The following is an 18,135-nucleotide window of genomic DNA, read 5'->3' on the forward strand; positions in this document are numbered from 1 at the left end:
TCCGGGGCGGGGCTGTTGGGATGGATACCAAGGGTACAAAGTTGGATGAAGCCGAGGTGTGTGGAAGTTGTGCCGTTGCTGCCGGGTGGCCGGGTGGCCAAGGAGGATTCTGCAAGCTGTATAGGTCGTTTGAGAACACATGAGGAACTCCTGCTACATTGTTCTGCTGACTATATTCCAGCTTTAAGAAAGCCTGGGTAAGAGGCCATTACCTTAGAGCTGAACCTTTATCTGCACGAACATCTCCGATTCTCCCTGGGAGTGGATAGGGGAGTCAGCTGGACTAAGAAGACAGAAAAAAAAAAAAGGGAAACGTCCACCTAGTTTTGTGTCAGTTGCCAGAATCTAGGGGTAGAGCCACTTAGTTATTTCGGGATTGTGCGGAAGGATCATTCTAGGGATAGCTTAATTTTAGAAGCAGTACTGCATTTGGAACTTGTTAAAAACTCGCATACGTTTAAGTTTCAGAGAGTTGACATTACAACTGACAAAGAAGTTTTATGTGCTTAAAGCTTTTAGCTGAACCAGAGCAAACAAATGGCAAATGGGATCTTAAAGCCTTCCTAAACCAATAGAGCAAACAAATATGTACCTCTCAATTAGATACACAAATACGTCCTATATCTGTCCTTTTCTACGCGCTTTTCTTACATTATATTAGTTGATGTACACAAAAATCCCCAAAGGTAGGCAGTTTTCCATGTTACAGGTGAGAAAACGGATTCAAGTGGTTAAGTAGTTTGCAAAGCTCATTGAGCTAGTTAGTGGTAGAGCTGGGATTCTAACCTTGATGTCTGACTCCAGCATTGGACCTGTCAGTACCTGCCACCTGAGAATTTCTGACTAATGACCATATATGGACAAGAAGGCTTGCAGTATTGAATACACCCAGACTAAGATTCTCACAGAAGCACTGAGGGAATGTTGTCTTCCCCAGGGTCCTAGCCAAAGTTTGGAGCTTGATAACATCTCCTTTTTAAAATTTGGCCTCTTTTAATACAAACTGATTTCTTAAAGGGAAATAGGCCTTTTGTTTGTTCTTTCTAAACTAACCTACAAAATTGAAGTCGTTATTTTAAAAAATTTCCTGATCATTAAATTAACACATACTCCATTGTTGAATTTCAAAAAATAGAAGAATAAAGAAGAGAAAAGTAACCCTTACTCTACAACTAAGTATATCCACTACTTACTTTTTTGGTACACAATATAGTCTTCCTTGGATATACTGCATACATAGATTGTCTCTGTGCTTTCAGCCACAGTCACTGCCATCTATAATAATCTTTCCCATTCTTTCTCATGGGCAAATCTTTTTCACGTAATTTGTGAAAACTTCCTTGATCCCCTGTCCCCCTCCCCCCGACCCGTAACCTTATGGCACTCACATGTTATAATAATTTACTTATTTGTCTGTCTTTATTTATTTTTAAAATTATTTATTTATTTATTTTTGGCTGCGTTGGGTCTTCGTTGCTGCACATGAGCTTTCTCTAGTTGCGGTGAGCGGGGGCTTCTCTTCATTGTGGTGCTCGGGCTTCTCACGGGTGGCTTCTCTTGTTGAGGAGTGCTGGCTCTAGGCGCGCGGGCTTCAGTAGTTGTGGTGCATGGGCTCGGTAGTTGTGGCACACTGGCTTAGTTGCTCCGCGGCACGTGGGTTCTTCTGGACCAGGGCTCGAACCCATGTCCCCTGCATTGGCAGGCCGATTCTTAACCACTGGGCTGACAGGGAAGTCCCTGTCTGTTTTTAGTTTGAGTTTCTAGGAGCAAGCTAAAGTTCTAGGACTATTAGAATAAAGCAAGGGAGCGAAGGGACCAGAATGTCAGATGCACAGGTGGTTTCCCACACCAGTGTGTGAACTGGGGTTCATTCATGATGAAGGTTCTACAGGTGAGCAGAGAAATAAGAAAAAAAAATACATAGTGAGTTTTTATTTGGTCAAACTTATTCATTCTAAAGGATTATGCTTTATTTTGAAATTGTCCATTCTATTTTTTTTTTAATGTGATGATAGTTACAGAGTAGTTGTTTTTTAGATGTTCTTACTTTGGAAAATAAAAAGTTGGTAACTTTATTTGCTCCCATTTGTTTTATTCCTGAAATTGTTCTTGGTCCGTGAAATCCTAAAGTCTAGTACTCACTGAGACAAGGATTGGCCGCTGATTTCAGAAGCCATAATGTTGGCATGATCCTGATCTACTTGCTTTACTTGCTCTAGGTGTTCTCTGTATTCTTTCTTAGGATATGACTTAGCCTAAGTCTGAGAGTGGATCTGAGCTTGATCGTGTTTGAAAAATAAGAAATGGTTATAACTAGCAGATGGTACTGGGGTCAAAAGCAAGCTGTTAGTCATTCTTGATGCAATTTACATAGATAAAATGAAGTTTCTGTTTATTACTGAATCACATGAAAATAGGTAGGTGAAATTTTGCCATCCATGGAGGATATGCTTGGATTAGTCTGACTTAAAATAATAGGTTAACAAAATTCGCTTTGAGGGATTCTGGGAGGTGGGCACTGTTAACCCCTTGGCATTTATTACCGTATCTCTCTATGGAAATATGTCTGTGATGGTTTTAAAATGTGGCTGCAACTTCTTTACTCTTCCCATAAAAATATATACTCTGTACCCCTTCCCCTTAAATCTGGGAAGGGTGTGACTGATTTGACCAATAGAGTACAGTGAAAGTGATCATCCTCACCATATGACCTTAGCGGCTAGGTCATAAAAGGCCATACAACTCCACCTTATCTGTTGGAACAATTGCTTTTGGAACTCTCAGCCATTGTGTAAGAAGTCTAACTGTCTGAGGCTGGTGTGCTGTGAAAAGCCCAAGACACATCAGGAGGGCCCTTGAAGGTATGCTGAGTGACAGTCACAGCTGAGCCCAGCCCTCCAGTTAGCCCAGCCCAGGTGCCTGTCATGTGAGTGAAGAAGCGGATTCTAGCTTCCAGCCATTTGAGTCACCCATCAGCATTTTGAGTTTTCCAAGATGAGGTGCTAGACTTATGGACCAGAGGAAGCCATTCTAGCTCTGCCTTCTCCTAATTCCTGACCTGATGAATCAATGAGCTCAAGAGAACTAGAAGAAAGACACAAACTGAGGAAAAAAGTTGGAAAAGACACATCTGTTAAAGGACTGGTATCCAAAATATACAAAGAACTCTTAAAACTCAACAACAAGGAAGCAAAACATGATTAAAAAAGGGGCCAAAGACCTTAACAGAACTCATCTAAGAAGATATCCAGATGTCAAATAAGCATATGAAAAGATCCTCCACATCATATGTCATCAGGGAAATGCAAATTGAAATAACTATGACATACTGCTACATACCTGTTAGAATGGCCAAAATTGAAAGCTGACAACACCAAATGCTGCTGAGGATTTCACCAGTGATTGAACTCTCATACACTGCTGGTGGGAATGTGAAATGGTATAGCTACTTTGGAAGACAGTTTGATGGTTTCTTACAAAATGAAACACACTCTTACCATAGGATCCAACAATCGCACTTCTTATTGTTTACCCAAAGATAGTTTAAACCTTATGTCCACAAAAAAAATCTTCTGCACATGGATGTTTATAGCACCTTTGTTCATAATTTCCCAAACTTGGAAGCAACCAAGATTAGATAATAAACAGTTTAATAAACAGTGGTACATTCAAACAATGGAGTATTATTCAGAGCTAAAAAAAATTGAGCTATCAAGCAATGAAAGGACATGGAGGAATCTTAAATTCATATTACTAAGTGAAAGAAGCCAATCTGGAGAGACTACATACTGTATGATTCCAACTATATGACGTTCTGGAAAAGGCAAAACTATGGAGACAATAAAAAGATCAGTGGTTGCCAGATGGGGGGAGGGGTAAGGTGAATAGGCAGAGCACAGAGGATTTTTAGGGCAGTGAAAATATTCTATATGATATTATAATGATGAATGTATGTCATTATAATTTTGTCCAAACCCAAGAATGTACAGCAACCAAGAGTGAACCCTAAGGTAAACTGTGGACTTTGGGTGATTAGCTGTGATCTTTGGGTGATTATGCTGTGTCAGTGTAGATTCATCCTTGATGAAAAATGTACCGTTAAGGTGAATAATGCTGATAATGGGGGAGGCTGTGTGTGTGTGGCTCTCGGGGGTGGGGGGGATATGGGAATTCTTTGTACATTTCTGTCGATTTTGTTGTGAGCGTAAAACTGCTCTAAAAAAATAAAGTTAAAAATATCCATGAGCATAATGAAAATGGTGTTTTTTTTTTCTTTACTGGATCCTTCCTTTCCATGGTACCAGCCTGTTGAGCTTTATTTAGTATCTTCATTTTTTAAATGGGGACAAACATACCTGTCTTACCATTCATAGGACTGATTTGTGGGTTTAATGAGATATCATCAACATACTTTATAATCTACAAAGCATACATTTATATAATGATAGCTACTTTGTATTGAGCATCCTCAAATTCTACTACCCTACAATTCTAGGAATAGTAGTGGAAGCTTTACGTATATAATTAATAGTATCTCTTAATCCTCAACACAACCCCCCACTGTTGTTATGATTACATTCAATATATAAATCAGTTAATAATCAGCTCAAAGAGGTTGGTTGGATTGGTTTACTAAGGTCAAACAAATAGAAAGGGGAAGAGAGGATTCAACTTAATATTACTTCCAAATAGAGGCCTTCCTTTCCTTTTAGCATACAGCTAGGAAAACATTTTATGTCGTTCAGAACAGTGGGCGTGATTAAGAAAAAGGGGAAATGGGGTTGGTGGAGGGTGGGTAGGGGGTGGGGGAAGAACCACTGAATAACCTGCCGCTATAGCAAAGTTAACAAAGAAAACACCCTGATAAAACTTGTGCTTGCGTTTTACAACAGACCACCTGAAAATCCCTGGACTTCATAATACACTGTTTTTTTTTATGTATCAAATATAAGGTGCAAAGTAAAAAATAGATGTTTTCGAAGCTAGAAGAGCCATCCATCCCTGCCAGATCCAAACTTAGTTACCACGCAAATACACAAGTCAAAAATGACACGAAACCAGAAAAACAGGACTTCCTCTGCTTTCAGAAAAGCCAAGAAGCAAAGAAAACTCTTTTTAGAAATACAGAAAAAAAATTTTTTCATAGTAGCTAATATGCCTTCCTTAGGCATTAAGACACGTTTCTGTTCATAACCTTGATACAGCCATATTTTTACTCTTTATAAAAATCAAGTCTCCCAGTAAAAATGGTATTTTACCACACTAATCTTTAAATTCCATCACTGAAAACATAATACATACCAATTTCTAACCTCTTGGAACATTCTGCAAAATGGATTTTAGTCACTGGAATGAATAATTGCTAGGAAAAGCAGCACTGCCTCAACTGTGGTACGATTCGGTAGTCAATATTCTTGTTTTCCAATAAAAAGGAGATCGCATAAGCAGAAACACTGGACTCCTTGTGGTTTCATCGATCGAGAGAACGTTTCTGAGCAGCTTCTGAGCAAACATTTCTTAACAGGTTGATCACGGATCTGGGGTCTTCACTCCTCGTAATGGCACTGGCAGATACAATCATGTTAGCTCCTGCCTCTGCACATTTATGGGTGGTGTCAGGACCTACTCCACCATCAACCTCAATGTCCAAAGACGGGAACTGGGTCCTCAACCAGTGAACCTTTGGCATCATACCTTGCATGAATTTCTGCCCTTCAAATCCAGGTTCCACTGTCATAACCAAGGCCATGTCTATCTGATTAGCCCATGGTGCCAAATACTCAACTGTAGTTCCTGGTTTGATAGCAAGGCCAACGTTCATTCCATTCTCCTGAATGTCTTTGATCAAAGCCCCCGGATTCTCAGTAGCCTCGAGATGAAAAGTATATTGATCGGCTCCTGCTACAGCCATTGGTTTTACCCACTGTTCCGGCCTGGACACCATCATGTGCCTGTCAAAGAAAGGGTCCTGGCCTAGCTGCTTTCGGAGACTTTCTACCACAGGGTGACCAAAGGTGATGTTGGGAACAAAATGCCCGTCCATTACATCCAGGTGCAGATAATCGGCCCCAGAGTCCAGCATCCGAAGGCACTCCGCCCCTAAACTGGCCAGGTCGCTGTTGAGGATGGACGGGCCAATCCTGCAGCCGGACACCATGGTGCTAGTTCTCTCTGAAAATGTTTTTTTTTACCTCACTGAGTTTAGGGTTGTTTGTTATGCATTTGTTCCAGTGAATGGATAACTGAAACAGTGTCTTGTGTCTATGTGTGTATATACTGTCTTACCTAATCTGAAAGAAGCTTCCTGCTTAGAGTGATTTTTTTCTTTTTTTTTGCTTAGAGCTGACTTTAAGTCTGGATAAATTGCCTCAAGCTTTTCTCCTTTAGGAATATGTTGCCTTCAGAGTCTGAGGTTGTGTCAACCAGTCAAAGAGTTAAGTGAGTTTTAGATTTAAATGTTGCAAGAATGCAGGGTAGAGCTCCTAGCAGATCTTAAACACTATGCTTAACTTTGTAAAGTGTAATCTTTTCTCCTACGCCCAAATGGAAGGAAAATTGTTTACTATGCACCAGATGAGTGGGGAAGAAGATAAAAGTGGTACAAGCTATAATATCAAACTTTCAAATTTGAACTTTGAGTATTTTCACCCATTAAGTTTCAGCTTTACCTACCACATCTTCAGGCTACATTTTAAGCTTTGTTGAAGATGCCATGGTTTATTGATCTCTCCCTCTCCTATACTTCTCTACATCTGTAACAGATAAAGCTGTAGATTCCTGGGTGTATCACCATATCTCTATGTGTCTAGATGTCTTTATGTACAATCTATCTTGTCTTAAAGAGACTCAAGTATGTTTTGGTAGATAAATACTGTAGTTGCATGTATAAGTTTTGGTAAATGTAATAAGTACATTAAATGTGAAACTCTAACATGTTCATGTTAAAATAGAAATAAATTGTAATTTAAAAAATTATTTTATGTCATTTTGTTTATTGGGTCTGATGATTCAGAGCAAACTATGGCCTGCAACCCAGGTGTGGTCCACAGTCTGTTTCTGTATGGCCCATGAGCTAAGAACGGTTTTTACATTTCTTTTTTTATTGTGGTAAAATACACATAACAGAAAATATACCATTTTGACTATTTTAAGTGGTTAAAATTCAGTGGCATTAAGTACATTAACATCGTTGTGCAACTATTACCACTTTCCATCTCTGGAACTTTTTCATCATCCAACTGAAAACTCTACTCATTAAACACTAACTCTCTATTACCCTTTCCCCCCAAGTCCCTGGTAACCACTATTCTGCTTTCTGTCTCTATGAATTTGCCTATTCTAGGTACTCTGTATAAGTGGAGGCATAGAATATTTGTCCTTTATTTGTCTGGCTTATTTCACTTAGCATAATATTTTCAGGGTTCATCCGTGTTGTAGCATGTATCAGGATTTCCTTCTTGTTTAAGGCTGAATTGTATTCCATTGAATGTGTAAACCACATTTTGTTTATCCATTCATCTGTCGATGGACAGTTGGGTTGTTTCCATCTTTTGCCTATTTCAAATAATGCTGCTGTGAACATTGGTTTCCACCTTTTGCTTATTGTGGATAATGCTTCTATGAACATAATTGTATGTACCTGGAGAAGGAGGTATGGATGTGATCCTCCTCTATTGCTGTTGACCTTGACCAGAGCACTCTCCTTCCTGTCCCCTAATGGTGTCCAATGCTGCTATATACACTGGTGTACAGGGGAAATGGGGAATTGTTAATTCAGCGGGGGTAGAGTTTCAGCTTTGTAAGACGTGGAGAGATCTGGAGATTGGTTGGTGACAATGTAAATGTACTCACTTCTTTTTGGCTTTTACATTTTTAGAGTTGTAAAAAAAATTAAAAGAGTATTTTAAAATATTTACTATCAGGCCTTTTATAGAAAAAGTCTGCCAACCCCTAATTTAGAGTAAATGTTTAAAATTTTATAATGGGCTATTATAAAGTTGCTAAATGAATCTCAGTATACAGTTCCCTCATTTCTTTTTCTTTCTTTCTTTCTTTTTTTAAAAAATTTTTGGCCGCACCAAGTGCCTTGTGGGATCTTAGTTCCCTGACTAGGGATGGAACCTGTGCCCTCAGCAGTGAAAGCACGGAGTCCTAACCACTGGACCACCAGGGAATTCCCAAGTTCCCTCATTTCTTCACTAGGAATGTATTTAAATTTCAGCAGACTTTCCCACACTAAGTATTTGGGGAACTCTAGTTCCATCCCAAAATCAACATCGAAAATCTCGGTTTTGTTTTTGTTATTAAGATTTACTGATTTAAAAGCAAGATTCACTGATTTTTTAATACAGGGATCCTGTAGTAAATTCAGAATAACAGGGCACAAGAGTTCTTTTCTTTAGAGCCAGGATCACATGAAAGAAAAGGCCCCACCATGTATATTAACTATGTAGAAACTGGAGATGCTGTCATTTCCACTTTTAATGTGCTTCTCTGATTCTCCTCTGAGCAGTCTCTCAATGTCCTTTGAACCTTAGCTTGTCCCTAAGGCAGAGATTCCCCAACTTTGTTTCACAGCACCCTTAGAATCTCAGTAAGTTTTTCATGGTGTCCTTAGGCCAAAGAAATTTCTAATAGTTCCATTTAGTAAATAATTAAGTCCAAACAACCTAATTGTAGACATTCATATAATGTCTGACAGATGTTTCTGTGTTTCTCTGAAAAATTTAAACTATCCAATCCCTGCGGCCTCTGAATCCACTCCAGTGCTCTGTGGCCCCTCAGCACACAATTTGGGAATTGCAGTCCTAGGGTCTCATGCCTGCGTTTCTGACTTGGACTAGCCTTTGTCCTTGGCTTTGCTTCTTGTTTTCAGATCCTACTCCCCACAATTCCAGGGTTTGCCTAACAATTTATTTTTTATTTATTTATTTTGCCTAACAACTTCTGATGGCTTTCTTTGCTTAACAGATTTAATTTTCACATTCTTGATTCGGGTCTATTCCCTCAGTACATTAACTTTTTTTTTTAATTTAATTTAATTTATTTTTTGGCTGCATTGCGTCTTTGTTGCTGTGCGCAGGCCCTCTCCAGTTGCAGCAAGTGGGGGCCACTCCTCACTGCGGTGCGTGGGCTTCTCATTGCGGTGGCTTCTCTTGTTGCGGAGCACGGGCTCTAGGTGCACAGGCTTCAGTAGTTGCGGCTCACGGGCCCTAGAGCACGCAGGCTTCAGTAGTTATGGCTCGCAGGCTCTAGAGCACAGGCTCAGTAGTTGTGGCGCACGGGCTTAGCCGCTCCACGGAATGTGGGATCCTCCTGGACCAGGGACCGAACCCGTGTCCCCTGCATTGGCAGGCGTATTCCCAACCACTGCGCCACCAGGGAAGTCCCAGTACATTAACTTTTATATTGGATTTTCTTAATAAAGGCTCTTTATTTAAACTACTGAAATAGTTAAATAGAACATTTGCCCTCCTCTTCAAAAGTGTGTTATTGGCATTACTGGATTAATGACTGTCAGGATCCCCAATTACCTCACAAGAAAGGTGATAAAGTAAAGGTGATTAAGCCACCTGTAATTCTTAGTAGTGTATGTTATCCTTTGTCATTCGAGTGAAGAGGATCCTGTGAAAGGTGCAAGCGACTCGCATAGTAAATAATAAATCACCTTTTCTATAAATTATTACTCAGTGGATGAACTTTCCAGTAACTCTGATGAGGAAGTTTTTTTTAATTGATATTTTATTTTCAGACTGATTTAAGATACTTCTGGCATATCAATTTACAGGCTAAAAGGAATATGAAAAACCTTAATAATTGTAACAGATTCAAAACTAGATAATTCAGGAGACTTGGGAGAGAAGGTATTTCTGGTTAGGAAGAAGATTCTGTGCATTATCTGTTAGGATGATCTGTGCACTGAGAAAGGAAATTATTTTTATACTGAGACAAATTCTTTTAGGATTTAAACAAAAATCACTGTGTCATTTAGTGTACTTTAGATGCTAGGCTGTGGTGATCCCCACAGAAAGAAGGCTTGACTTACATGAAGTAAGGAGAATTCATGGGAGGATTTCGCCCCTGTGTGGAGGAAGTTTTCTCTTTCACATGTGAGCAGAGCTCTCTATGGAGCTTGAGTTTTACCTCTTACTTTTCTCATGTGTTTTAGGCTGTCAGTTGCCCTGTGTAAACTCATGAGCACATGTCCTGCTTGGTTTTATGTGGGTCAGATCTGGGGGTGGAGTGAGAATTGATTCCTCTCTCGCCCCGTAGAGCGATATTCTGTGCATGCAAAGCTCTGATTGGAGCCCACCAGGCTTTACTTTGTAGATGCAGAACTAGACTTTTTTTTTTTAACTCCTTGGGTGTGAATCGTATGATTTGTGCTTTCCCAATTTTCTCATTTGGGAAAGGAGAGGAAAACAGGTGAGCAGTGTCTTTGTTTTTCCCCTTCCTCCTTGACACTCTCCCTAGGAGGGTCTCTAAGTCAGGATATAAGAATCAGGCAAGTGTCCCAGAACTAAGTTTTTTAACTCTCCTTATTCTCAGGAACCCTGGGTTTGTGATCAGTGATCCCAGGAAGGAAGACTTAAGTAGAAAAATACCTTGCCTAATGTATTTTCTTTTTTCTTTTTCTTTTTTGGCTGTGCCTTGTGACTTGTGGGATCTAAGTTCCCCACCCAGGGATTGAACCCGGGCCGTTGGAAGTGAGCGCGGAGTCCTTACCACTGGACCGCCAGAGAATTCCCGCCTGATGTATTTTCTGTTGCTACCGTAACAAATGACCAGAATGTTAGTGGCTGACATAGAAACACATGGCTTCAGGATGGTGGGCCACTGAGCTAGGAGTTCTTGGACTGTTAATATCTGTGAAGGGTCTGAGATTTGTACCGTATTTGCAAGCTAACAGGTTAGCCTGCCACAGTTTCATGGATGCTGACAAGACATGAGACATTTGAGTCAGAGGCAAAAGACTTTTCTACTAACAGCACAGCAGGCAGTAAGAGCTTCGTGTTTGCATTGATTCCTCTTGCCTCCCAAGTCCTATGGGGCGAGGTGGAGAGACCCAGGTGTATGCTGTGTAGGAAGGAGTTTGCACCACAGCCGAGCAACTCTGAGCTTAGAAAACGCTGTCTTTTATAATGACCTGAGAGTAAACCTGTCAACCTTTGTCCTGGAGAGAGACATTGTCTTTATCATCCTAGTCGGGAAACAAATGTGCTCTTTGCCCTAGAAGGAGAGGCTATCTCTACCTCTCAAGGCTGCTTGCTATATGAATATCCTTGAAAAGATATTCCAGAACAAAAGATAGAAAGATAGTATACAGAATTACCATGGGGATTGGCTCCCAGTAAACTGGATAACCAGGTGATTTATATCACCAAAAATTACACATTTGGTGAATGGAAGCCTGACTTGAGTCAACCTGACAGAGTTACTTGCTTTCCCTCCCTAAGACTGCTCTTAGACCCAGAGACATTTTAATAAAAGCAAGGCCACATACCCTTGAGGAAGGTCTGAGATAATATTGAAGGTACATTCCACGAATCTTGTCTCAGGTGTATCAAGGAAGCTATGCACAAGGTAAAGGGAAACAGCCACACCTTTTGTTATTATCACACAACTGTTTTGAATTAAGACTGTCAAATAATTCTAAATAATGATTACCATCATATGATTCAGTCAAGGTTACTCATGGTTGGTCAAGTTGGGCGATTTGAAGAGTGTTCAGTAGGGGACTTCCCTGGTGGTCCAGTGGTTAAGACTCCTTGCCTCCACTGCAGGGGTCGTGGATTCTATCCTTGGTGGGGGAACTAAGATCCTGAATGCTGCAGCGCGGCCAAGGGGGAAATAAAAAAGAGTGTTCAATAGAGGGACTGTTTACAAAGGTTTGGTCAAGGAGCATGGAAACCACTTGGGATGGTGAAGTAACAGCAAAGAGGAACACGATGATGGAGAGGCTGTGTGGAAGGAATGGGTCATCTGAAAAGAGCTATGAGATATATATGGTACATATATGTATTGTATATATATATATCATATATATATATATATACATGATACATATATCTAACTGAATCACTTTGCTGAGCCCCTGAAACTAACTTTGTAAATCAACTATACTTCAATTAAAAAAAAAGATTGACAAAGATATGACCATGACGATGTGAATCAACTGTAACTCTCATAATACATCATTTGATGGAGTGTAGAAGAATTCAACTACTTTGAAAAACTAGTTGTTCCTTCTAAAATCACTTACAGTGTTTTATTAGTTCCTTATAAAACTATGACCCAGCAAGTATTAGGATTTTATCCAAGAACAAAGAAGACACATATTCACAAAGAAACTCAAACATATGTTGGCAGATACATAAACAAATTGTGATATATCCATATAATGGAATACTAGGTAGAAATAAAAAATGAACAAAGTACTAAAACAACTTAAATGAATTTCAAAAATGCTGTCTTAGAAGGAGGTTAACTTCTGAATGGTAGAGTAATGGCCACCCCAAACCTGCTCCTCCATAAAAGCAATGAAAACGCTGGCAAAACTTGTCAAAATTACCTTTTCAGCATTCTGGATATTAACTAAAGACTTGCAACAACCCTAGGAGTGTTAATTCAAGTAAGAATATTGGAATCCTGCTAAAAATTAAAAAACATAAAAAAGAGCTATGACTGTCTGTGGAGGGATGACCCCACCAAGGGAAGCAGAAGCCATTAGTGCTGGACCTTGCTCTCTTCCCTTCCCTGATCTTGCGTTCATGTCCCCTATTGGCCAAACCCACTGGAAGCCAGAGGACAAAGGAGCCTTTTGCTGTAGTCCAAGCAGATCAGCTTCCCGGGGCACAGAATACAGCAAAGAAGGGCAGAGGATGGATTCAGAGTGAAAAAGAAAGCCAGCCCAGCATAACATAGCAGAAAGTATTCAAAATAATAGCTTAAAATATTCTGACTCCCCAATGCTTCCATTACTAACATTTTTATTATGAGAGGAAATGAGCTGGAAATTTGATGTTTGGGACATAAATCTGCCTACATTTCTATGAAAAACAGTATTGTTTATTTTTACTCCACACCCATATAAATACATCATCTACATCATTTTACTTGCTAGTGTCCCTCTGAAATTAGCTGATACTTCACTAGCATCACTCCTTTTTTACCTGCAGGGAATGATCCATTATGATTTTTGAATATGCCCTCATTTTTATGTGACCAGTGAATTGGCCTGCTGCAGATTTGACCCAATTATTTCAGCCATCTTCATGTTTGATTCTCATCACTATGGGTTGAATGAACTGTGTGGCCATCTATGCTGATAACGAAGGGGCTTGCAAATGATAGGATCAGTGGTGCCACAGCCTGGTCATGCTGCACAGAAACATTCTTCTCGAGAATCAGTTTTTAAAAATCAGCAGAAGGAAAGATGCTGACCCTTTCCAATCCTTTTACCATTTGAATTTTCAGCTACACTGTCACCAGCATTTTTAAAAGCTGATACAACAGGACAGGTGTCCTGAAATAAGTGCCCTGTCTTTGGAAAGAGCAAATGGTTGACAATATCCATATCTGAAGTCTACAGCAACACCGAACTGACCATACTAGCTATCCTCAGGGAGCCCAAGACTGCACGACATATATTTTCTGAAAAGAGGTGAAGCCAAGCAGAGTGAGAGCAAAATTTGCAACTGAAGACTAGTTAAAATTTTATGCAAAAATCTATAATACCAAAATGAGGCTTGGTGGTCTAGTTTTCTTTCCAATTATAGTTAATCCTTAAAATCTCTAATAAAGAGCTATCATCATATATTGCATCAGCTATATCACTGTCATCTTTACTCACAGTCTTAAAGAATTTCAGCTTTAAGGGGGGACTATAGTTTCTTAATCAGATTATTTTAATCTTGGGAGATGTGTGTGTGTGTGTGTGTGTGTACAGTTACAAATTCTTAGATCTAGCAGGATGTTGTTTTTGTTTATCCCCAAAGACGGTTTATAAAGCTAGACACTTTCTTATTATGGAAGCCTATTGATATGAACTCATATTTCTAACATTCATATTATTTATTTATATGTTATGTATTACATATATGTAATATATAATAATATCTATTGTGGAGGCCACATAATCCAGTTTACTGCTGATTTAATAAAAAAGATTTCTTTAGTCTTAACTGGCAACACTTTCTTCAAGAAAGAGTTAGGAATCTTACGATTTGTCTCTTAGCAGCTTTTTTCATCACTTTTCTTTTTCCTTTTTTTTTTTTTTAACTTTTGCTCAATAGGAACCTGTAAGCAGATAGGGCAGGGGGTCCCCAAGGGAAGAGAACCAGACACAACTTTCTTAACATAAGTTTGTGATCTAAGCCTGGCCACAATGCTTGCCCTTGCAGAAGAATAGGTCTCTGGAGTTAAAGATTTTAAGGAACAAAAGAAGGTAAAAAACAAACAGCTATTACCAGGCCAGGGTGATAACCCAATCAGGAGACAATGTATCAGTTGTAAAGACTCCCAGTTCTGTTTCAAAAGTAAAGATTAGCCTGAAGCTCATTCTTGGGCTGTTTTGCAGAATTCAAACCCCCTGGAGCGCTCAACCATCAGATTAACTGGAACCTAAGGAATGATGCTGCTGACCTTTATGACCCTTATGACTCCAGTCGACCCAAGCCTGGACTCTGTCAACCTTTGCCCCAGTTCTATACTGAATTCTCCTCTGATCAAGCTCCTTCATAATATGCATACACCACCACCCCCTCATGAATATGCATGTACCCTCAGCTTAAAACTTCCTTCTTAATCTTGTAAGGGGCCACCATGACCCGTGACCCACTAGTTGCTAGATTGTATAAACTGTCAAAAATATGTCATTTAATGTACAGCCCTCTGTCTCAAAAACTTATATAACTGTGGTTTGACCTCTGATGGACGGAACAGTTCTCAGAGTTTTGTGAGAGGCTATTCCCAGGTTGTAATCCCCAAATTGGTTCAAAAATTTTTCCATTTCTTTCTTTGATCAACTGATTAATTTTTTTGTTGACAAGTGGAATAGTATGTTTTATGATTCTCTGATACCTCTTATCCAGCCTGTACACCATTGCCTGTTTACTCTTTTAAAAATTTTTTATTGAAATATAGTTGATTTACAATGTTGTGTTAGTTTCAGGTGTACAGCAAAGTGATTCAGATGTGTATGTATATAGATATCTATATCTATGTAAAAAACGTTTTCTCATTGTTCCAGTCCTCAGTGATTATTCCCTATTCTGTATCATTCATGTAGTGGTTAGAATAGGCTATCAAGAAGAGTTGGTTATGTATGCTATGATTGTATTCTATACACTCAACCATATTTTAAAAGGGTAAGACTGAGACTTCCCTGGTGGCCCAGTGGTTAAGACTCTGCGCTTCCACTGCAGGGGGCGTGGGTTTGATCCCTGTTTGGGGAGCTAGGATCCCACGTGCTGCGAGGTGAAGCCAAAAAAAAAAAAAAGGGTAGGACTATGTTTTATGCACTCACTTTTTTCTGTTATGCCTGGTACAGTGCCTTATAATAGCATGCTCAATATATATTAGTTTTTGTTGATAATGAAATTCTGAAAGGAAAAGAAACAATGATCTTCCAAGCTATTGTTCCATTTTGCTTTGACCTTTCTTTCTGGTTGAAGGTTCTTAAGTCTGAAATAGTGTCAATAGCAATTTACATGATTCTATCAAGTGTGGGTTTTTGTTTTGATTCTGTTAAACTAAATGTACTTGAGAGTGAACACAGATTTTTCTCTTGCCACAAGTAAGAAATTAGAAGGAGCTTTGATCATATTTACTGCAGTGGATGATCAAGCGTGCAGGGCCAGTGTTGCACAGGGAGAAGAGCTCTGTACCAGGAGTCAGGGCGGGCTTTTCTCCAGATGTACAGACTGCATCGGCATTTTGTGTGTTTTCTAAGGTCCTAGTCATTTAGGGCATGCCAAGACATCCCTCCTAAGGTGAAGGGCAAATTGTTGCATCTAATCTGTATCAGTTTTCTATTGCCAGCTAACAAATTACTAGAAACTTAGTGGCTTACAACAATCTGAATTGATTATCTCATAATTGATGCTGAAACTCGGCCTCTTTGCATGGGTGCTGAATCGAATCTCGGCGACAGAGTTTTGGGTGAATTAGAAAAGGAAAGCTTTATTGCTTTGCCAGGCAAAGGCAGGGGACACAGTGGGCTAATGCGCTCAAAAATGTGTGTCCCAGCACCAGGGGGATTTGGTGAGGAGTTTTATAGCACTGGTTCAAGGGTAGGGTTGCTGATAAGGATCAGGGTATGTGCAGGACCTGCATTCCTTTGATCTGGCCTCACACGGTCTCCTGATGAGTTTCTGTGATTCTCGAGGTTATCAAACTGTGACCTTCTCTCTGGAAAGAAAAATGCTTCATCCAGTAGTTAACATCTTCCATTTGTTGGGGCTTTTAGTTCTGCAGATAAGCTGAAAAATATTATGTATCCCTTGAGGTGGAACCAGGACCCTGCTCCAAGGCTGCACTATTGTTCCTTTTTTTTTTTTTTGGCCACACCGACCCTCCTGTGGGATTTTAGTTCCTCCACCAGGGATCAAACCCATGTCCCCTGCAGTGGAAGTGTGGAGCCCTAACCAATGGACCGCCGGGGAGTTCCCTGCACTACTGTTCCTTGACTGCTCCTCCCTTGTCTCCACATCCTCTCCCTTCCCTGATTAGCAACTGTTTGAACCTGCTCTTTGGAACTCTGGGAAAAGGTCATGGAGGCTGAAGCCTATTCCCTACAAACAGGAAATGGGGGACACAGAAAGGCTTCCATGCCCAGGAGCCCCACAGAGTCCTGCTCGGTTTCATGATTTCAGTAGGTCAGATGGTGGATTCTCTGCTTGGATTTCCCTGGGCTGAAATCAAGGTTTGGCTAGGACTGCAGTTGTCCTCTGGACCTGGTCATTTGCTGCTCTCCTCGTTTTGGAGATCCTCCTTTGTTAGTGACCACATAAGGGAGGGTGTGCTGCTAGAGCCAACTTTTAAATGTTTTTAAAGTACATCAGATACGCTGGATGTGGGAGGCAGAGAGAGGGGAGGAACGGGTGGCCAAGGAAGGAGGAACTTTAGTAAAATGATTTTTAAGATTGTGGGGGCTGTTGGCACAGGCAGGACAGATTTTAATAAAAAAGCTAATAAAATTATCTGCACAAAGACTTTTTTGGGGGGTAGCAAGTGATTGGAAATCTAATTGTATTTTTTTAAAGAAAACAACATGAAGAGAATTTGTTGATGACGTAGTTGGAAAGTTCAGAAGTTCAGGGAACCTCAGATATGGCTGGATCCAGGGGTTCAAATGATTTTGCTAGGACTCTGGTTCTCTCCTCTTAGCCCAGCTCTTTCCTAGCCTTTATGCCACCCTTTGATTTTTTTTAAAAGTAAATTTATTTATTTATTTATATTTTAAATTTTTGGCTACGTTCGGTCTTTGTTGCTGTGCGCGGCTTTCTCTAGTTGCGGTGAGCAGGGGCTACTCTTCGTTGCGGTGTGTGGGCTTCTCATTGCGGTGGCTTCTCTTGTTGTGGAGCACGGGCTCTAGGCGCGTGGGCTTCAGTAGTTGTGGCTCACGGGCTCTAGAGCGCAGGCTCAGTAGCTGTGGCGCACGGGCTTAGTTGCTCCGCAGCATGTGGGATCTTCCCGGACCAGGACTTGAACCTGTGTCCCCTGCATTGGCAGACGGATTCTTAACCACTGCACCACCAGGGAAGTCCCATCCTTTGATTTTTAACCCTTAATTGATTATACAACACCTAACTCCTCCTATGGACTCATTGTAGCAGAATGTTATTTCTGTTATTTCTGTTATTCCTGTTATTTCTCAAGAAGGATTTCATGGATAAGGATTGTCTTGGCTTCAGCCACATGCCTCTTCCTGAATCACTGCAAGGGGGCTGGGGTGGCCTAATCGGCAGGTGGGGTTATATGCCCATTTTTGTAGCTGGGCGAGGGGTGGGGGGGTTGGTGGGGGTGGAGTGGTACAGGGCCAGCCCCACCTGTCCTGCATGGAATGAGATCCCTACAGGAAAGAGTGCTGTTACCAGGTGAAGGGGGTGGCTGGTGTCGGGCAGGCAGAAACAA

At 40.4% G+C, this 18,135-nt stretch overlaps 1 protein-coding gene and 1 long non-coding RNA gene across 4 annotated transcripts in view; one reads left to right on the forward strand and one right to left on the reverse strand.

Annotated features, from left to right (window-relative positions):
* The first annotated feature begins 46 nt into the window (after positions 1–46).
* LOC115864463 (uncharacterized) overlaps positions 47–18,135 on the forward strand; it is a 91,032-nt gene continuing 72,943 nt past the window's right edge. Inside the window, exon 1 of the long non-coding RNA XR_004043962.2 lies at positions 47–197. This is a non-coding gene — a long non-coding RNA (uncharacterized lncRNA). The remainder of the gene's footprint in view (positions 198–18,135) is intronic.
* Positions 5,471–6,157, reverse strand: LOC115864462 (ribulose-phosphate 3-epimerase-like). 3 transcript variants are annotated; one of them, XM_060298807.1, is made up of 2 exons: positions 5,786–6,157; positions 5,471–5,680 (listed from the first exon to the last, which is right to left on the reverse strand). In XM_060298807.1, the coding sequence occupies exons 1-2, from the start codon at positions 6,155–6,157 to the stop codon at positions 5,471–5,473; spliced, it is 582 nt and encodes a 193-aa protein (XP_060154790.1). The 3 variants fall into 3 exon arrangements, with proteins under 3 accessions (XP_060154790.1, XP_060154789.1, XP_030734030.1); XM_060298806.1 differs by having other exon boundaries at positions 5,471–5,593; positions 5,681–6,157; XM_030878170.2 differs by having other exon boundaries at positions 5,471–6,157.

The sequence above is a fragment of the Globicephala melas genome, chromosome 5 (assembly GCF_963455315.2).
Source record: "Globicephala melas chromosome 5, mGloMel1.2, whole genome shotgun sequence".
NCBI lineage: Eukaryota > Metazoa > Chordata > Mammalia > Artiodactyla > Delphinidae > Globicephala > Globicephala melas.

Bases quoted from the DNA above. Each gene is read 5' to 3' on its own strand.
- LOC115864462 (XM_030878170.2), bottom strand. From the start codon at position 6,157: ATGGTGTCCGGCTGCAGGATTGGCCCGTCCATCCTCAACAGCGACCTG.